Source organism: Phaenicophaeus curvirostris, chromosome 12, assembly GCF_032191515.1.
Source record: "Phaenicophaeus curvirostris isolate KB17595 chromosome 12, BPBGC_Pcur_1.0, whole genome shotgun sequence".
NCBI lineage: Eukaryota > Metazoa > Chordata > Aves > Cuculiformes > Cuculidae > Phaenicophaeus > Phaenicophaeus curvirostris.
The window spans coordinates 8,500,113-8,521,430 of record NC_091403.1 but is presented as its reverse complement, the minus strand read 5'-3'; the positions used below and the strand labels follow the sequence as shown (position 1 = coordinate 8,521,430).

General features: G+C 45.2%; 2 protein-coding genes across 3 annotated transcripts in view; one reads left to right on the top strand and one right to left on the bottom strand.

Moving 5' to 3' along the window:
- The window catches only part of PLIN1 (perilipin 1), a 92,616-nt gene extending 90,877 nt beyond the window's left edge, over positions 1 to 1,739 (bottom strand). The window contains exon 1 of the mRNA XM_069867259.1: positions 1,734 to 1,739. The gene's annotated coding sequence lies outside the window, so the exon portion shown is untranslated. The remainder of the gene's footprint in view (positions 1 to 1,733) is intronic.
- MINAR1 (membrane integral NOTCH2 associated receptor 1) lies at positions 1,511 to 18,778 on the top strand. 2 transcript variants are annotated; one of them, XM_069867251.1, is made up of 4 exons: positions 1,511 to 1,676; positions 8,381 to 10,724; positions 12,202 to 12,456; positions 16,638 to 18,778. In XM_069867251.1, the coding sequence occupies exons 2-4, from the start codon at positions 8,427 to 8,429 to the stop codon at positions 16,833 to 16,835; spliced, it is 2,751 nt and encodes a 916-aa protein (XP_069723352.1). In that variant the 5' UTR covers positions 1,511 to 1,676; positions 8,381 to 8,426; the 3' UTR covers positions 16,836 to 18,778. The 2 variants fall into 2 exon arrangements, with proteins under 2 accessions (XP_069723352.1, XP_069723353.1); XM_069867252.1 differs by lacking the exon at positions 16,638 to 18,778 and having other exon boundaries at positions 12,162 to 12,358.
- The last annotated feature ends 2,540 nt before the right edge of the window (positions 18,779 to 21,318 follow it).

The following is a 21,318-nucleotide window of genomic DNA, read 5'->3' as shown; positions in this document are numbered from 1 at the left end:
GTATAGTTTTATGTCAGTTTGTTCATAGCAGCCTGATGCCCTTGATGCATTTGCACACACAAGCCTTTGAATTAGTTCATCTAGGAAAGAAAAGCTGATAGTCCTTTTCCCAAACAGTGCTAATAACGAGATGAAAAGTCAAGTCTTTGACATCTTACTGCTTTATTCACCCAGCAACACCTCTATTAAAAACTCTGCAATGTTTTCTGGGCGGTGTGGCAAGCTAACAGCTTGGAAAAGCTGGAAGAAAGGAAAGAAGCAAGGAAAGAAGCGATGCTCTGACCTAAGGTAAGCTCTTGTCTGCCCAGACTGGCTCTGAGTGTGCCTCTGTGCTGCACGGGCATCGCAGCGCACCTGAGGTGGGCACTGCCACACCGTGCAGTGCGTGCAGAACCTTGTGCTTGCATCTCACGTGCCCAGACCCCCATCCTTGTAAGGAACATGGGTCAGGAGGTTGGGTACTGCTGACCTGAGAGGAGGTCAGTCACGGTGGGCAGCCGTGCAGCACAAGGCCTGTGCACCCATGGCCTTTGCACCCTGAGCGTGGCAGGGATGGGTGCTGGGATGCACTGAGCATCAGTGGGTGCTGGGATGCACTGAACACCAATGGCCTTTGCACCCCGAGGGCAGCAGGGATGGGTGCTGGGATGCACTGAACACCAATGGCCTTTGCACCCTGAGCGTGGCAGGGATGGGTGCTGAGATGCACTGAGCATCAGTGGGTGCTGGGATGCACTGAACACCAATGGCCTTTGCACCCCGAGGGCAGCAGGGATGGGTGCTGGGATGCACTGAGCATCAGTGGGTGCTGGGATGCGCTAAGCACCAATGGCCTTTGCACCCCGAAGGTGGCAGGGATGGGTGCTGGGATGCACTGAGCATCAGTGGGTGCTGGGATGCGCTGAGCACCAATGGCCTTTGCACCCCGAGGGTGGCAGGGATGGGTGCTGGGATGCACAGAGCATCAGTGGGTGCTGGGATGCACTGAGCACCAATGGCCTTTGCACCCCGAAGGTGGCAGGGAGGGGTGCTGGGGTGCAATGTCCCCAGGTGGGAAGAGGGTCCCTCTCACACCGAGCCCCCCCTCCCTGCCTGTTTTGCACCAGGCTGCGGGTGCGCTCTTAGTGTCTGCCCGGATTTAGGGGTGCACTGGGGGGGACTCTGCAGGGCTGGGTGCTGCAGGGACCCCGAGCGCCCCCCTCTTCCCCCACCCTCCCCTCCCAGCTGCGAGAGCGACGGGACTCGCCCTAATAAGAGCAATAATAATTAAAAAGGAGCCGAGTCGCGGATCCCCGCCCCGGTGCCGCAGCGCCCGGCGCCGCTCGGGGCTCCCCCTCCCGCAGCTGCGGGCGCGGGGAGGCTCAGCCTGGGCAGCCCCCTCCCTCCTTCCATCCTTCCATCCCTCCCTCCATCCTTCCATCCCTCCCTCCATCCTTCCATCCCTCCCTCCACCCCTCCCTCCCTCCTTCCACCCCTCCCTCCCTCCTTCCAGCCCTCCTCCCATGCCAACCTGCTGCCGCCTTTGTCAGCGCAGCCCGGCGCGATGGCATCCTGCTGGGGTTTCAGGCTCGGGCTCTTCCTCCTCCTCCTCCTCCTCGCTGGGAAGCGGCTGCCGCAGCGGCAGAGCCGCCCGTGACGGCTGCGCTCCGCGGGCAAGGGGCAGGAGCAGCCCCCAGGTGAGCCCCAGGTGCGGGGAGCAGGGTACGGGCACAACGAGGGGGGAGCCGGGCAGAAAGGGGCAGCGAGGAGAATTCCCCAGGGATGCTGTGACAGCCCCCGGCGCCACGCAGGGGGATTCAGCACCGGCGCCCCCCACTCTGGCTTGCAGGCAGGTGAGGTGAGTGCAGGTAAGAGACCCCCCCCCTCCACCCCCTGAGGTCCCTGCAGGGCACCCCGTGGGTGCCACCTCTTTGTTAGGTTCCTGGGAAAGGGGAGACTTAAAAAAAAAAATAAAATTCTTGAAACTCTGTCTGACTTTGGCAGTTCCACTTCAGTCCCGCACAGCTGGGTCTGTCTGTGGGCAGCTGGGGGGGAGCAAGGGGGTGAGCCCCAGCCTGGGCCCCCGCCACCCCAAACCCCAAGCCAGGATGGGGAACGGTGGAAGCTGGACCCAGCAGGTCAAGGAAGCAAATCTGTGCAGAGTCGGGTCCGCGGTAGGAGTGGGGTTTTTATAGGTTTGCCGTGCAAAAATCCAGGTTGCCCCCAGATGGAATGAATTGCTCCATATTGACCTCGGTTGGACCTTCTTGTGTTTATCTGGCAGTGTTTGCGAAAATGTTTGAGAGAAATGTAACTTGGATGTGCTCTGAGAACATATTGAGAGGATGGTATTAGTGTGTGTTTGTATGGACCAGTAGTTGGCAAAGAATAACCAAGAGCATATGGTGCAGTAATAATTCAAGTAATTAATTGCACAGTTTTCGAATGATTGTTTGCACTTTTCCAGACCATATAGATGCATTAACCTGGATTGCATAACTGAACAATGCAAATAATCAGCCTAATGTTACTGTGCAAGAAAAATCAATGGCAAATGTTTTATGACTTGCGCACAGACATGGCCATGAGGGTACAATTCCTTTATCCACAAGTTCCCTGTTAATTTTTGCACTGGGAGGCTTTAAAACCTGCTAATTTCAGGGAGGGGGACTGAAGTGTTGTGCAGAGTGCTTTTACAGCAGAGCCTGCCTTTCTTGAGAAGCTGGGTTTGTAAAGCGTGGTTTTTCCAAGGCTTATCTTATAAGATAAGAGGCAGAAAATAGCAACTTGTTCCAGTGCTACTGAAACCCCTGGTGAACTGGGGATAAGCTTAGCCGTGGGATGCTTGGGAGGGCGCAAAGCGTGCAGGGTTCCTGTGCAGAACAGCAGCGAGCTGCTAGTGAGAACGGGAGCACAAGCCCTGTGAGCTCCTAGGCAGCAGGCATTCATTCCCTTCAGCTCTGGAGGAGTGAATAAAAATCACACCAACGAGGCAAGGAGCCAGCACGCATCTCCTACCTGCCCCGGGGACTGGAACCCACTCTGCTCCCGCACAGCCAAGGGAACAGTCCGGAGGACACTGCCTGTGTTGGGCTGTTAGGAAAGACTTTCTGTTTCAATGAAAGGTGGAGAGAAGTGATTGCCATTGCGTGGGCAGGGCTACAAAGTGCGCTTTTTAGTTTTCTTTTTAATGAGCAGCAGAAGGCAGAGGGAGAAGGAGGAATAAGGGATGCACGGAAACAGGCAGTGTTGCCTCGAGTGTTGGCTCCCTGTGTGTGTGTGGCAGAAGCCATGCAGGGCTCAAGATGCTCCTTCATTTGTCAAAAATTTCTTAATGTTTTGACAGAAGAACAGATTTGTGAATATGGGAGAAAACAAAACCTGAATACCATCTTGATGCGTTACGTGGTTCACGCGAGGCGTGTGTTGCCTGCCTTGTTTTATAGTATTTGGCGCTGGGAAGACAGGCTGAAAGATTTATGAGCTCGAGTTAATAGTAAAACAGCATATTACTGGCTCTATATTAATGTTCTCCTGCACTGAAGTAGCTGGCTCTTTCTAGGGGAATTTATGAGAGGATCGCTCGCTCTGTCTGTTGTCGCTGTAAAGGTGTGATAGGATGGCCCGTCAGTCACTGGGGGGAAGGAAAACAAGGATGCTGTTTCCTTCTCGGAGGCAAATCAAAGGGAAAGGGAAATGATGACTCCAGCAACTGCATCTGTGTAGTAGCTGCATCTGCTGTGGGTATTGGGAAATGGGAAGAGCAAATGTCAGAGGCACAAAGAACAGGGAAGGAAAAGAAGGAGGAAATAACAGAGGAAGATAATGTTATCTGTCTGCCAGTGGCCAAGATTGAGGCTTGTGCAAGGCATCTTGCCACCCCACAGCTCCTCAGGGAAGTCTAGTGGTGGGACTTTGCCTTGAATCTCGTGCTGAGATTTATCTGCCCTGATGTGTGCTGCCCTGAGCAGATGCAGTGGGACAGGGTTTGGGCTGACAGCACGATGGGGGAATGCAGCCAGGGCAACTGGAAAGCAGTACTTAATTAATGAATTCCTGTGGATGGTGAGTTTATAGGGTAGTGAGAAGGCAAGTGGAACCCCCTGCCACAGCGCTGATTTGGGAGGTGGTGAGGAGGTAAAGTGCATTCTGGATTTTCTGCAGGGAAGCAAACTGCATGAAAGAGTATGCAGGTTCCCCTGGTCCGTAGGACCACAGGGGAGAGGTCTTATGGAGGCTTGATTCCTGAAGATGCCAGAAAATAGAACAGTATATTCCCTTTGTGCAGCAGAAAGCACCACTAGGGGTGGAAGTTGCAATTGTAATGCTCTTGGTCTTCTCCTCCGGAGGCTGAGATGTAGTGGGTTAATGGTAAGATGAGAGCTCAGTTCATTTTTCTTGGTGCAGGGCAAGAAGACATTGATTTGTGGTAAGCCTGGAGCTCATCTGCGTGCAAGGAGAGTCAGACCCCATCGATGAGCTGTGCAATATGATGCTGTACAAGTCCATGCTGGGATATAATTGTGCTGTAAATAGAGCAGCGAATGTCGAATCTTAGGAAGCCAAGTTGAAATGACCCTCCCAGTGTTAATATAACAAAAATCATTAAAGATGAAATGTTAAGTGGCTCCTTTGGTCAGAGACTGTCTTGCTGAAGATAAATAAACTAGATCCTCTCCCTGTGTGTGGTTAGTTCCATGTCTCTGAAGACCAAAGTCAGTTTGGGGGTGGGTTGGAGGGTGCCTGTGGCTGTTTGTAACAAAGGAAAAGCATGAGGATGTTTGTGGAATTGAGGCCATCTGAGGAAGTCCTGTTCTGCTGCTCTCGCTGTGGGTGCTTTCATTCACTTTGCTGCTTTTGACTGATTCGTGACCCTATATCTACTCTAAAAAGCTCTCCTGTGCTTATTTCAGAGCTTTGCGTTTATGCGCCGTGTCCAGGTCTATTTTGGCTCTACTTTGAGAGCTAATGAATGAATGTGGACATAACAGGTGAGACAGTGTATGGCCAAATGCTTGGCACCTGGGATGCATCAGCTCCGGGGTGATTTGCCAAGAAGCACCTGTCTCCATTGCAGGCTGTCAGGAGGCTTGACAGGAGGCAGAGGAGCTTAATGTTTCACTAAAAACCTTGGCACTGGGTATTTCCATCCCTGACCCAGGAAACAAGATTTCAAGGCCCTTTTATATTATCCGTCCGGGGTAACATGTCCTATTCTTCACAGCATGCATCTGTTGTCTGCTCCACTAGCAATGTTTTTGATGCTCTGGCACCAGGGAGCACACATTTCTGTGCCCAGGCTGAAGCCCAAAGGTACCTTTTGCACCTGTATGCTCACACCAGAAAGCTTTTTGTGAACATCTTGGGGATGAAGCGGAAATTATTGTAACTCCTAGCTAGCTTGCTTTTCCTCAAGCCCTGTGTCTGATTTTGAAACCTGCTTTTTCAATTACTACCTCCCATAGCTGAGCCTCAGTTGAGTGAATTGGCTGAATTCCCACCTCGGTGGTCTCTGTTCTCTCCTCATCACCCTCGGCTTAAAGCCTCTGTCACCTCTCTGTCCCCTCACTGCCGTCTTCCCACCTTGGGTGTGGGAGCACAGGGTCCCAGACTGAGCTAAACCAGGTCTAGCAGAGCTCTTCTGCTTGGGGTCTGCGCTTCAGTGCTGCTGCCTTACTGCTTGGAATCCCCAAACCAAGGCTCCTCGTTGATGCTGAATAACAGCAATGTGAGATTTGGGGTTATGCAGGTCTTCCAATGAGGTTATTGAACTTGTCAGCACTCAGCAACTTTGGACATCAGGCTGCATCTAAGTTTTACTAGATACGTAGTGTTTAGAAACTTGAATTGGAGTCAAAACCACTGATGGAAGAGGTACCGTAAAAATGGCTTGGTACAAATCAAAAAGTTTCAAAAAACTACACCTAGGATATATCCTCAGTGGGATGAAAGAGTAAAGGTGGGAAAGCAGAGAAAAATAGGTTGACAGTTTTAAGAAATATATTCTTGCAAACTGGCTACTTGTGTATTTTAGCAGGAGTGTGAGTGGGGAGAAAGCGGAGTGCTGGCAGGCCAGTGCAGACAGCGTGTAGAATGTATATCAGGTTGTGAAAATGCATATCCAGTTGAGGGTTTAGCGAGAAGCTGTGAAGTTACAAATGGAGGGAGGTAGTTTCTTTTGCTGATATTCAGCAGGGAGGTGACAAGAAGACAGATTTCCACTCTTGCCCCAAATAGCAGATTCAAAACCTGCAGAAAATTGACTTGCAGTTCCCTGGCAGCTGGGAAAGTCTCTGAGCCCCACGTGTGAACTTTACTCTGACAGTCCTTCGTGGCTTTGGTGGCAGACAGAGCAGTTTGGACCTAGCATGAGAGTTTCATATTCTAATGGTGACATGTCAGAGAAATACAAAGGCAGACAGTTAAAAAGGCTGTGCCTCCAAGCACACACTGTTGTTAAAGAGAAGGGGGATACAAGCATCCTCCTCCGTCTTTTAGCCTTACTTTCTGCAGCTGAGCGCTGAGCAATATAACATTTTGTCTCTTTTGTCAGATAGCAAAAGAGTTGTGCTGCTATGCATAATACACGAGCTTTAAAAGCAAACATACATGCAGAGGAGGTGTTGGAAAATCCCTGTAGCCATTGGTTTCTGAGAGTGGTGTTTACAATCACAGAAATACATTCACGTTGCTGCTGCTCAACTTCTGATCATACCATGGCAGAAAGACGCTTCTTAAATAAACAGCCAAGTCTGTATGGAGGCTTGTTTCGTATTCTTCTCGGCAACCTGGTGTTTTTCTTTTTTCCCTCTGGAAGATGCTGCTGTGGCATTTGGTACTGAAAGCTGATTTATATTGGCTTCTGACACTGATGGTGATCTCCAGTGTGTAATGTCAGGGCAAGATGAAAGGCTACAAGAGAGGGAACAGGAGCCCTGTATTCCTGGAATAATGATCAGGAGCCTTAAGGTTTTTGTCAGGTGACTTTTTAAATGAGTAATAATAAACCTTGCAAGCCTTACTTTTGTGCTTTGTTGTTTGGGTGGATATTCTGCACTTCATGCAGATGGAGAGGCTGGTTCCAGGGGTCACCTGAGGGTGAGAGTGAATGGGAGAAGATACCATACCTTTCTGGGGAAGAGAAAATATTTGTGTCATTCCTATCAGTGCGAATAACAAAGACAAAGTGACCAAACATAGGAATTGGCAGACTGCATCGTCCCGTGCTCTGTCTCTCCTAGCAGCCAACGGCAGAGACATTGACAAGGATATTCACAGTAGGCAGATGAAAAATAATCTGCCCCCCATCAACATCCTTTCCTAATCCATAATAGCCAGAGGTTGGTTTCAACTCTGCAAGTACAGGGGTTTATATCTTTCCCAAGATGTTTGCTAGTGTTGGCTGTGCTTGCTCGAGCTATTCTTGTTATCCATATAAATGTGCAGCCTTTGCTCTCCACCTCTGCCCTATCATTTCAGACTGGTGAATAGAACCGCACTCCCTGGGTTTCTCTGGGAGCACATCACTGAAGAGGATGTTCTCTGTCCTTGATATTTCTCAGTCTTCAAATCTAACCTGATTGGCAGCCAGCCCTCTAGCATCTGCTGGATTGGTTTCAAGATTCAGTGGGGTTTTTATTTTTTTTTATTTATTTTTTTCTTAACTCTTTCTGCTCTTCTCTAGATTTTGCACTTTACAGCTGAAATGGGGATCACACAGATTTTTTTGCATGGGGCCAGGCAGCTTTTCCTTTCCTGAATCACAAACTTAGGAGAAGGTATTTCTGGAAAAAGTGTCATTGTATCCGGAGGAGTTAATTCAGGAGAGAGGAGAAAATAACATTTTTAACTAAGCAAGATGGCAATTATGTGCTCAGATAACTTCTAAAATCACATGAGAAGTCTATTCTCAGCAAATCTTCCTGAAGAGCCATTTGCAGTCAGATATGAAAACAGCTGGGGTTGTCATGGTGTGGTAGATCATCTCTGGTTAGGCTGGGGCTAGAATTATTGCCAAACAATTTGATGTGTCTGTACTTTCAGCTTCTCACACGTCAGTAAGAAATTCTGTGAAAGCCCTGTAGCAAGCAGGCTGGGATTATGTGTCTGCCATTGGTTCAGCCCCTTCAGAGCTTCTGATGTTTATTCACTTACCCACTTTAGTAGACATTGACATAAATGAGCCTCCTTGGATGAAACCCTAGCTCTATTTAGGTATTGATTTCATTGATGCTGGGATTACAGCCTGGAGTTTGGGAACACGAGGTTGTGTTAGACAAGCAAGCCCTCGACTAAATGGCTAAGGAGTCGGGTCCCATCTGTGGCTGAATTACAAGGTCCTGAATATTATCTGTGAGTCACTTAACAATCTTTTTTTGTTTGCTATTGTGTGTTGCTGTAGAAGTGGAGTGCAGTTTCCAGGCTAAAGAACAAAATACACTTAAGCCATGGAGTCCAACCAGGAATCCTCACTCTTCCTGGTGAAGATCTTGGAGGAGCTGGACACGAAGCAGAATACTGTTTCTTACCAGGACCTCTGCAAGTCTCTGTGTGCGAGGTTTGATTTATCCCAGCTGGCCAAACTCAGAAGTGTGTTGTTTTACACTGCTTGCCTGGATCCTAATTTCCCAGCAACTTTGTTCAAAGACAAAATGAGATGCACTGTAAACAATCAGCAATCAAAGAAAATCATGGTTGCAGCAGATATAGTAACAATATTCAACCTCATACAAATGAATGGGGGAGTGGCCAAGGAGAAACTTCCAGTTGCAAGGCAGAAAGTGAAGAAGAAAGAGTCCTTCGAGTCCTGTAGATCTGACACAGAAATCTGCAATATGGCAGACTGCGTGCCCAACTGTGAGCTGAACGACCAGGAGTTTAATCGGGGCTTTCCAGTCAGAAGGTCTTCAAAATGCAGAAAGATGGACTGCAAAGACTGTCAACAGTTTGTCCCCTCGTCAGAACCCAACTTTTTACTGGGTGTTAATAAGGAGATGAAGGGCCGGGCTGCCTCTCTGGACAGGCTGCAGGCACTAGCATCCTACTCCATTGCCACATCTCCACCGTGTGAGATGCAGAGTACATATTTCCCCATGAACATTGAAAATGAATCTATTTCAGACCAGGACTCCTTGCCTATAAGTGCAGGCATAAAAGAAACTTTCATTTCAAATGATGAGCCATTTGTGATGCAGTCATGTGTCCAGAAAAGAAATATATTCAAAGAAGATTTTCATAATCTGATTACAATATCTCCCAACTTAATACCATCCAACAAAAGCCCCGAAGATGGACACAGAGAGCCTCTGAACAGGAAAGAAAGCTCTAAGCAGGCTTTCTTCAACCACAGCTTTGAAATGCCATACAGCAGTCAGTACTTGAATCCAGTTTATTCTCCTATACCAGACAAAAGACGAGCGAAGCATGAAAGTTTAGATGATCTTCAGGCTTCAACATATTTTGGCCCAACTACTATTCTCGGACCCCAGGACACAAAAAAGTGGGCTGGAAAACCAACAAAGCAAACTGCCTGGCCAGCTAAAAGCTGGAGTTTAAATACTGAGGAGGTACCTGACTTTGAACGATCATTTTTTAATAGGAAACAGTCTGAAGAGAAGCCGCGATACCAGAGTTTGAACAACCCGTCTCCAAACTTTCCTTCAGCTGACAGGCATCAGTCCTACCTAAACAAGAAGGATCAGCAACCAATTATGCAGGCAAACTACGCTGTGAAGCCAAATGGGCATAAACCCAAGGAAATTCCTTCCATTCTAGATGTGGAGAAACATGAGCCAGTCAAAAAGTTTAAGGATAAAAGCATTAATTGTACTTCTGTTCAGATCTTAAGTCTTGACAGATCCATGAGTGTTGGGACTCAAACGGAACAGCAAGTTCTGGACCACAAGAAATGCAAGGATTTGTGTGCAGCTGGCCAAGCCAAGTATGGAGAGCGGCACTCTCTTAAGCAGTCAGACGACGACTCTGAAATTGTGAGTGATGACATCAGTGACATTTTCCGGTTTTTGGATGACATGAGTATCAGTGGGTCAACGGGAGTGATGCAGTCTTCGTGCTACAACAGCACCGGCTCCTTGTCTCAGGTGCATAAATCAGACTGTGAGAGCTCACCTGAGCACAATCTGACTAAAATCTCCAATGGGAGTGCCTGTAACAAATTGGATAAAGTCGTCCGAGCAGATATCAGTAACACAGATGATGAACTAAAAACGAGTGTCTGCAAGTTGGTTCTGAGGATTGGTGAAATAGAGAAGAAACTGGAATCTCTCTCAGGTGTCCGAGAAGAAATCTCCCAAGTCCTGGGAAAATTAAGCAAGCTGGATCAAAAAATTCAACAGCCAGAGAAGGTCAGTGTACAAATAGATCTCAATTCTTTGACAAGCGAAGCTGCGTCAGATGAGAGTAACTCTCCGCAGATATTTCAGTGCCACAATACACCTCATGGAGGCAAACTGGATAATAATCCAGAATGGTGCTGTTCAGATGCCAGTGGAAGTAATAGTGAGAGTCTTCGAGTAAAAGCCTTAAAAAAAAGTTTATTTACTAGGAGGTCATCAAGATCATTAACAGAGGAAAACAGTGCAACTGAATCCAAAATAGCAAGTATTTCAAACTCTCCCCGAGACTGGAGAGCTATTAGTTACACCAACCAAGTTGGCATTACAGAAGAAGAGATGAAAGAGAGAGACGGAGGAGAAAATAAGGAATGGCACAGGAAATCTAAAGAGGTAATTTCAACTTTAACTCGCATAATAAGCACTTAAAAATAATCTAGTTATGAATGTCTTCCATAGTCATCACAAGCCTCAGGGTATGACAATACCCTCCCATAATATGCCTGTCTTTATTGTTACCATAATTGAGTGATTTTGTACCTATATCTTCTTGCTTGGCAGCTGCAATATGATCAAATTGTTCCTTAAAAACACTTTGCTCTTTTGAAAAGGGAGGGGGAGTGATGTGGGTGAGATTTTCAGAAGATGATGATTCTTTGTCATCAGTGGCGATATAATGAGGCCGGGTAATTAACTTGGTGAAAAGGGCATAAGGAAAATTGAAACTCTCTAGTGGTTGTTTTAGAAGGGATATTTCAAAATTGTATTGTGATGGCTTCTGTCAGAGAAGTATGTGCATATATTAAAGTGAATGGAATAGATTCATAGATTCAAATCCCTCAAGAGAAGAATCCTTGGTCGTGTATCATGAAACACAAACTGTAGTTGTATTCTTTATACCTGACTTTTACAGTCATTTACATGAACCTTAAACCTCCCTTTGAGGAAATGCAACATAGCTGTGGTCTGTTTTGATTGATCAGAAAAGCTTTGCCCACCCCTCCCACCAGCTGCCCACTGCTGCCTTCACAGATTGCAGAGCTGTTGTGGCTGTCTCCGTGCTGGGTTCTGTTTGCTGCTTGGTTGAAACTGCGTGATGTGGATGATTGTTTCTGCCTCACAGGCAGTGGAGAGTGTCGGGGGTCCTTCAGCTCCCTGCTCAGTCAGGACGTGCCTCCTTACAATGGGCAGTGGGGGCAGAGAAAAGTTGAGGAAGGAGAGGAAGATGTTTGATGGAAATTAAGTACAGCTGGATGAGCAAGAAACCATAACCCATGGGTTATTAGCAGGTTGCAGAAGAGGAAGGTTACCCTTAGTAAGCCCAAAACTTGGCTTTTCTGTACATTGATTTCCCAGGATGAAATGCTGACTCTGAAATCCCATCCTCGCTCCTGCAGTAGTCTGCATCTGACCCTCGATTGGTACCATGGATGGTGCGGTGTCAAGGGGTTGCTAGCCAGGAGCTTCTAACGAGACTTCTTTGTGTTGAGAATTTGAGATTTTGAAATGTGGAAGCTTGCATGGGGCTTTTAGCTTTTCCTGATCAGCTGGGCTCTTCTGCATGTCAGGGCCATTTTCAGAGTAGTTTTATAACTATAAACAGTACAAACCCTAAATTTCCTCTGCTAGATCAGCTTTGTGTTCCTGCTATAGTGAACGTGGAGTTGTGTTTGTAAAATATCTCTTTGGTCTGGTTGTGAGGGGGGCAAATGGATTAAGGCCATCCAAAACCTTTGTCCTAGCAGATACTTTTCTTATCATGGCTTAAGCAATATCACACAGTGTGTCTGAAAGGAGTATCTCTGTCCTTTGTGTTTAACCCCCTCATAGTCCTGTTTCTTCTCTCAAATTCTTTTGAACCCTATTGCAGGCAGACAGGCAGTATGAAATCCCACAGCCACACAGACTTTCTAAGCAACCAAAAGATGCTTTCTTGATTGAACAAGTCTTTAGTCCTCATCCCTACCCTGCATCACTCAAGTCACACATGAAAAGCAACCCGCTTTACACAGACATGAGGTTGACAGAGCTGGCTGAAGTGAAACGCGCCCAACCATCATGGACCATAGAGGAATACACAAGGAATTCAGGGGATAAAGGCAAGATTGCAGCATTGGATCTACAAGTGAGTCCCATTTGTTTAATTTGAATGGCTTGATTGCAAATGAATGTTGGCACAATATGCATTTAAGAAGGGATTTGAAGGCTCAGGAAGGAGCTATGCACTATTGAGCTTCTAATCTTGCTGATCCCTATCCATCCTGGCCAGAGACGAAGAAAAATGTGAATCTTTGATTGCTGAATGGTGATCCTTGACAGGTTGTTGCTTCCAGCTTATTCTGCAATGGAGAGATGTCTGCTAAGCCATCGTGGTGTTGGTAAGCTCTAAAGAGTTTAGGGGTAAAGAGGTGCAGAGGTGAACTGGTCTCTAACTGCAGCAAGGCAGAATGGTGCAGAAGCTGCTTTTTCTTCTATCCTTGTTCTGTCTGAATTGTTCACAGAGAATTTAAATGTTAGGGCTTTTTCTTTTGCAAGGAACGTGAGACATAAAATATGTGTAGAAAATGTTCAATGCCAAGACTGTTTTTGATCCACATCACTACTGCAGCTTTAAAATCGCTGTTGGAAACTAGAGTCATATGAAGAGCAGATCAGCTAATGGTTTCTCTTGTTTGCATTTTAGCTCAGCTTGGATGTATGCAGGCTCTTCTGCAACAAGCAGAGCAGAGTAAGTTACTAGGAGACAAATCCAAATTCTGGGTTTAAATTCTCCCAGACTGTGCTGTATTTGAAATCACAATCCTGATATATAATGGGCTGCCCAGACCCAGGACTGATTGCCACGTTGGGTACCCTGTCTAGCCTGATAAACGTGAGGCATCTTCTAGTAAAGAGGATATCTAAACACAAATATGAAGAGGAATCATGAAGAATGCCATCCAGAATGTGTAAAGACCAAAAAAAATGTTGCTCTATTTGTTCATGAAACACAAAATGCATCACGTAATGAAATCCACACTGGTTCACAGATCACTGTGTGTCATTTATATGTATTTGTATAGCAGCATGCAGAGCCAGTGGGAGGAATGATGCTGACCTCGGGCATTTTGGACTCCTTGCATGCACGTGCGTGCCCCAGAGCAGAGCAAGCTGCTTCAGCTAGCTACGGGCTTGGCAGCAGTCAGGGTACACTGACCTACAGCTTGCGGCTCATCAGCACCGCACTAACACAGTTCTGTGAGCAGCAGTCTGTGTGGTGCAGCTGTACACAAGCAGGGAGCCTGCTTGTCTCCAAAGCTTATCTGCCAGGGAAGGTGGCGTTCAAGAGCCTTAGACTTGCAGCTCCATGTCAGCTCAGTGCTGAGGGGACCTAACCCAGCTCCAGACCTGTCAGACTAAGATCTAGGAGGTCATCAGGATAATACGAAGAGAACTGCCATGCCTCTGGACCTCAAATTAGCTGGTTTCCAATTAAAAAGATGAGTAGATGAGGTGCTTAGGGACATGGTTTAGTGGCACATAGGAACGGTTGGACTCGATGATCCAAGAGGTCTTTTCCAACCTGGTGATTCTATGACTCTATGAAAACCATCACCTGTCGTGCTGTAGTGCAACTACCATAAGTGTTTGTGCAGCACTTTGTATACAACAAATTCACCTCCTGGCTCAGCTGATGCAAACTTCCCTGTACTCACCAGCCTCGGCTCCTTCCTGTGGCTAAAGTGCACTCACAAAGAAACCAAGTAGCACAGGAACCAGGCTGCATCTTGCCTCTGCTGCCTGCTGCTTTTGGGGCCTTGGAAGCATTAAAGGACTTGCTAAATTCCTAACCCTGGCATTGCAGGCTATATGCTAGAGTTGGAGGAAGTTCCTCTGCAGCAGGCAGTCACAAAGCGTCCTTTACCTGTTGTGTGGAGGCAACAAGGGAGGTGATATTTGGGAGCAGAGCTCCCCTGGGAGAGGTGTTCTCCAACTGCTCCTCATAGGGCAGTTTTGTTCCCTGTAAGCAGCTCTGCGTGACTGTGAGCAAACCAGAGAAACCGGCTTATTGCCATCATTTATCTTTAGGATAAAGGTGATAAAACTTTACTGGTTTGATTCTCTCCCTCCAAAAGGACTGCCAGAATTGCATCTACTCTGCAAAGCCCATGTCTAGACTTCATAATAGAGCTTACTGACAAACTTAAAAAATAGACACAGACTGATGAGTGGGTTTTTTTTTCCCAGTGATTACGTTTATTAGAACTGAAAGTAAATACATTATGCTTTAATGAACATTCCTTTGTCTGGCAATGAAATGGGAAAGGAAGCTGATTAACAGTAATGGGCCTTTTTAATAATGCATCTTCCTTCTGCAGTAGTTTAGAAGGTCAATACCAAGGCAGAAGAGGTCCAAAACTGTAGTTTCCTTGAAACGTGGCATGGTTATCCTTGGCATTTTTCTGCCTTTGTTTGTTTAAAATTTCTCCTGGCTCTTGACAAGTCTGCTGGGTTTTACTTTCAAAAGGAAAGTGCAAAACTAGTCAGGCCAAAGTTTGTCCCAGGTGTGGGTTCTGTGTGAGATCTCGTCGCTTTGCTCTGTGTATGATGATCCACTGGGATGAAATGTTGTCAGCCTATTTTCTGATGCCTTTGGAGACGAGGTTGCTGTTTTTATTCAGAAGGTTGGAACAGGTCATTCAGAGCCCGAATGGTACAATCTCAGCTACAGCTAATGGTCTCTGTTTCAGCATCCTAGCACTATCGCAGAGTTCACCATTAAATGATCATAAAACCGTTGCTCAATTTTAATTGTTTATTTCTAGGGTAGCTATAAAATAACTTCTTATGGTTGTTCTGTACATAAAGCAAACACTGCTTTTGGGCAAAGCAAGTTTTCCACCGGCAGCTCATTGCCACAAAATCTGAATTACCTAATTAAAGGCTTACCCAAATCCTTCTCAAGTCAGCTGGAGTTTCTTCATGCAGAGTCCAATGAGCTTTGTATCAGGTCTGTTATGAACCCAGAAAGTGTTAGGGTATTCTCACTGGAACATTTTTATGTGGAATCTTTTTCATTTTATAAAAAATGGCCTTCTGGGTCCCCAGACACAGGAGACAGATTCGATGAAAAGCTGTCATTTTTCAAAATGTTTTTTCTGTTTTGTTCCTTTCTGCTGGTAAGTGCAATATAATGCCTAGTGTTTGGGTTTCCCCCATTTTCCCTAGCAGAAGGAATGAATGGAAGAAAACAAGCAAGAGAGAAATGCAAAACTTACGCATCTCACAAATTTTTAGGAAGAAAAAAACTAAACGATAAAAAAAAAAAGAAATAAGCCATTCAGAATGAAACACTGATAACTTTCCCCAGGTTGCCTTTCATTTTGTGACCAACTCAGATTCCCTTCACTTTTTTTTCTTTTCTTTTATTTTTTGGTCACCTGTGGGGAATGGGGTCCTCAAGTCTGCAATTTTTAAATCGCCTCCAACCCAGAGAGACTCAGACTATGGCAATAAGCAGAGTATTGCCTCCTGTAGAATTATAGATGCTGCCGTTGGGGTTAAATGGTCTCATCTGTGGAGGTGGTGCTGCTGGTGTAATGTACGATACTATGCCAGGTGTCCAGTTCCCCATCTCCTTCTGTCCCTAAAACTGAGACAGCATCATGCACTGAGGTGACTCAGAAGATGGAGCTGGCAAGGCAAGCTGGAAGCAGAGGATCACTCTGTCCTGGGTCTGTGGTTGTGTATTCCCATGCTGGAGTTGAAAGGCTGGTGTCCTCAGGCATTGCTGGTCCAGAAGGGATCTGCAGATTGTCCATCTAGAGGGACTGGGTGTTGGATGGGGCTGGGCAACCGCAACCTGCAAGCAAGTTATGGTAGCAAATTTAGGGTTAGCATTATACAATGGAGTGCATGAGGAGGATATGTTAAGAACCCTTCCCATCAGATGGGCTTTAATAATTTAAAACGTGGTAACAGACCGGTAGTTGCTGACGTCTCTACTGTCTAGCAGATTAAAGAGATTTTATTTAAATGCCATCCAAGAAGATGAAGTTTCTGGCAAATCAGAGGTACGTGAGGGATTTTGCAGCAAAATCATACTGTTGCAGGAGTTTATTTTTTTCACTGTTTTGTTGCCACTTTCATCAGCCTTATGGAACTGGGACCTGGAGTTGAAGGGATGTGAGAAGTGACAGTAACCCACTTTATCCTGACAGCAGACCCAGATGCAGTCAGCAGGCCTTCAGGCACATCTGCTTTATTTATTTATTTTATTAATGAGAGATTCCAGTCAATTAACAACTGTTTCCTTTTAATTTTTAGACTCAAGAATCTTTAAACCCAAACAACTTAGAATACTGGATGGAAGACATTTATACTCCTGGCTATGATTCCTTGTTAAAACGCAAAGAAGCCGAGTTCAGAAGAGCAAAGGTTTGCAAGATAGCTGCCCTGATAGCAGCAGCAGCTTGTACGGTTATTCTGGTCATTGTAGTTCCCATTTGTACGATGAAATCCTGAATCTGCGGACAGACCTGTGACTCCCAGCCGTGTGTATCTCAGCTAGATCATGCTGTGTTTCAAATGTCTGATGGCAAAACTGTAAAGAATGTTCTGAGGATATCCTGATGGAGAATGCTGTAAACATAAGCAAAACACAAAACAACAAGAGAAACATTTTTTTGAAAAGTGTTATTTTAAATAGCAAACTGTGTGGCGGAGTTGATGGGAACTCAGTTCAATTTTTATGCATTTTTAAAAGTGCAATATTTTTTTCCCTAAAGAAACAGTATGTTTTACAGAATATGAGACTGATGAGAATCTGGGCAAAAGAGGGAGGTATGGAGATATGAAGGTAGCGCTGTATAGAAGGGAATGTTCTATATGCATTACATCAGGGAGCTAAGAAAGTCTTTAAGCTCCTGACAATGTAGAAAACACTGAATGTATTGTATTTATTTTATAGTATTTATGTATTTCATGATTTCACTTGATTGAAAGCAGAATGTGTAGCCATGAACAGAGTTCATTCCTGTGTTCAGATTAAAAAGGGCTCTTTGTATTTGGTCTTGCCCTAAGACCCGCTCTATCATCACTGAGTACTTAGATAAGTGCAATGTGCTGCAGACCAAAAAGATTATGTTCTAAAGCAATCACAAGAGGTTTTAGTTGCTTCTGTTGAATAACATTTGCATAGAGCTGGCAAACTTGCCTTGCCAAAAGGATATTCTTTACCTCCACAGACAGTGAAATTGTTTCAATTTCACTCCTGCCAGCAAGCAAAGCTGGCAAATCAAAGCAACACTCTGTTAAAGTTCTTGGAAATGTAATCTGAACAGTTATATTTTTTTTCTCAAAGTCTTTGTGCCTTTTTTTAGACTGTAGATTAAATAGGACTGTTTAATTTTGCTATTTTAAGCCCATAACATAAATCACAGTATAATGGGTACTAATGGAGGTTCTTTTCCCGCAAGCCTTCTATACACTTCAGAGTGCTCCTCAAACAGCAGTGCTGGTGGTTACTGAGCACTTACATTAAGGGCGCAGATTTTCAGCACTAGTGGAAACTTGCTGTTATTGCAATGCATTCCGCACCGGGAGATCTTTTGCTTCCCTCTTGCTAATGTACTTAAGAATGATGGTTGACTCTACCGGACAGCAAGCAGTCTGTATCCCATGGGAAAAGTCCATTTGATGCTTTTTCCCAAATGCAAATAGCAGGTTCAAAGGAATTCTTGAGCTATGACAGAAATTAGCTGATGTGGCTAGTGAAAACAAATACCCAGACAGTCTTACTTTTCTGTCAAGTATAGATAAAAAAGAAGTAAAAAAAAAAAAAAAGAGCATTTTTGGGAAATAATGTGATTCTTCTAGTGAATGCTCTTTGTTTACAGTAATTTGGTTTCTTGAGAAGCAGCCTGCCTACAGGATGACACAGCAGCTAGGAAAGCATCGGGTGCTCGTTTCTCCAGCGTTCTGGGATGTGCCACGCTCTCTGTTTGTTTCTGGCTGATTTAAAAAAAGTAGTGAGGAAAGGGTGTGTGGGAGGTGAAGGCTTTGTTGTGAGCTCAGATGTGTGTCAATTCTTTCCTGCAGCTGGAGAGCTGTTTATGTGCTGCTCCTGTGCTCTGTTTTATTTAGGGATAGGTGATCCCTGGGACCATTGATCTGTCAGACAAACAAGTGTAAGTAAGGGTCAGGTGCCCCATCAGCAAATACAGAACAAGGATAAGCCCCTAGATCGAACTCTGCACCTGCCTGGCCTGAACCCTGACCCAAATTCTGTAGCTTTGGCCCATTCCTGATACCAAGATTATTTCTCTTTCCTCCCAGATGCTGCAGGATGGAGTCACAGCAGGGAGGGAGCAATTCACACTCTATTTTAGGCTGCCTTCAGTTATGGTGTGATTCAGAGCACCTGAGTTAGGTGCTCAGGATCTGTATGTAGTAAATATAGATAGGTAGGTAAAGAAACCTCTGGGGACAATTCAGAGCCGCCAGCAGGATGTCTAATATTAGACATGTGAATATACACCAGAGAGCATTGCTCTGCAGTTTACCTTACGCACAATTTAGATTCATTGTATATGTAAAAAAAAAAAAAATTATTCCTGGTTCCAGGTTCCAAAAGCCCTTTCACGCCTCATCTTGGCCCAGCAATAGTGAGAATGAGGTGCAGTGTGGCCCTGTGGTGGCACAGTGTCAGTCCCCATCTGTCCTGTGTCCCTTGGAAAGGCAGGAGGAGTGTGGAGCAGACCCCTCCTGCCTCCACCACCTCCTCCTCTGCTAACATAAGTGGTCTGGCTGTGCTGCCCCCCAGCCCCAAATCAGCAGCTCTTCCTCCAGTGCATTTCAGTAATCTGATTTTAGGAAATATCTGAATAATCTAAGTGGAGAAGCAAGAAGGATGCAGGAGATGTTATCGATTGCAGGCGCAGGTTGGGGCTGTGCTTGTACCGATGCATTAGAAAAGATTTAAGGACCTCTTGTTTTGTCTGTGCAGGGATTTTTTTGTCTTTGCGAAACTCATCCAGCTGGCACCAGATGAGTCTTTGCATTGGAGATGCACAAAATCGTGTGAGGCATGAGTGATGTGGAGCTGGCCCAACCCAAGCAGCATTGCAGCATCCATGCTGCTCTTGATTTATCGAAGTGCTTTCACCCATCCTTGCTGGTGGCACCTGTCTCCAGCAGGGCAGGTGGAGATCACGGTTAGGCACAGATCTCTCTCCCATTTGGGGCTTTGCCCTCCGTGACAGGTGGGAGCATCTCTGCAGTGCCAAGAGCCCAAGGAAAGCAGGGAAAATGGAGCCATCTCCCTGCATCCCTGCTCCACGAATACCTCTGGGAGCCAGTGCCTCACCGGCTGCTCTGCTCACCAGCTGCCTCCGGCAGCTCCTCAGCACCCCTGGGATGCGCGTCCTTAGCCATTCCCAGGAGGTTTTACATCTGGCACAGAGTTCACTTAAAATAGGTGAGGAGATGGAGTGGTGGGATAGAGCAGCCTGGGAAGGAGGGGCCCTTCAGTTCTGCAGAGAGTATACAAGCTAGGAGAAATCCTGACAATATTAATCTACAAGAATATTGTGATCAACCTTGTGAACCAGTTATCAACTAGTATATACTGTATACTATATGATAGACTTTTGTATAAAAAAACCCCACGAACCCAAATTAAAGCTATAGGTACATTGTAATCCTTGGTGTGATTGAAAAAAGTGTCCTAGATTGTATTACTTAATTAAAATAATGATGAGCATATTGAACTGTTTTTCGTATTTATGCCTTATAAACTTGATATATTACACATGATAAAATGAAACTGCAAGAATTATAAAAGAAATACTCCATTCTGGGGGCAAATCCCATTTGCTTTTCATAAAACAAAAGTGCTGCTTGAAATGAGCTCAATAAATCATGTGTGCAGAAAAGCAAGAGCAGGATCTGTCCCCAAATTACTTTTTAGGATTTTTTTCTTAATGGGGCTTTGGTTAATGTACTATGTAATAATTTTATTTTATAAAGTTACTGTACAATGTTGCCTTTTGGTTCATTTAAATATAATACCAAATAAACTTGAAAATTACAACATCCTAAGTTTTAATGAAACAATTATAATAATTTATTACTCCATTGATTTTCCTCTTTATTTTTTTTTTCCCAGGGGCATCGAGATAGCCATGGGATGTGAGTGTCTCAGTGTTAGATAACTAAGCAGTCTGTCTAGTTCTTGGCAGAGTTGCTAATGGATTTCTCACTTTTGAAGTAATAAGATGGCAGAAGATAATGAAAACTGAGTTTGTTGGCTTTCTTTTAAAGCTCCTTTGCATCTCTTTGTCTGGGCTTCTGTGAGATTAGCTTTTGACACTAATCATAATATTTCATTTTATAGGTTACTTCATGACTGAGTTTTTCCACATCAATTGTTTTAACAAGGTCATGACTAATATTTTGGTTATCTGTTTCACTTATATGTTTACGCAAACACAGTCCCTTTTAAGTCAGTACCATAGATAACTATTTATAGTAACATATCAATAGGCAATCAGTTTGCTTAGGATCTCAATAGGAATTAATTTGCTCCTTTTGACTTGTTAATTGCAAAACCAGGTTATCTTGAAATTCCAGGTGTTGAAACAAAGATAGAGCTGAAGCTACCACTGAAAGTAATCCAGCGTTACAGGGTGCAAAGAGCAGCCACAGAAAAGAGGACATATATAAATAATCAACAATGACATGAAAACGTAACGATGCAAGATCTAGATTTCATCACCTCTACTATATAAGCCCCTTCAGCAATCCTGATGAGGATGGGGAGTGCCGAGTGTTCTTTGCAGGGCTGGGCCAGTAGCTCGACCCTCGGGTGCTCATGTGTATTCAGTTAGGCTGCAAACCATCATAGATACCCTTGGGAGGGACTGCGATTCACAGCTTAGCGTTGTATTCATTTTTTGAGCTGGTACCATGGTTTCACATCAATTTCAGGTTTTTCTCTTATACTCAT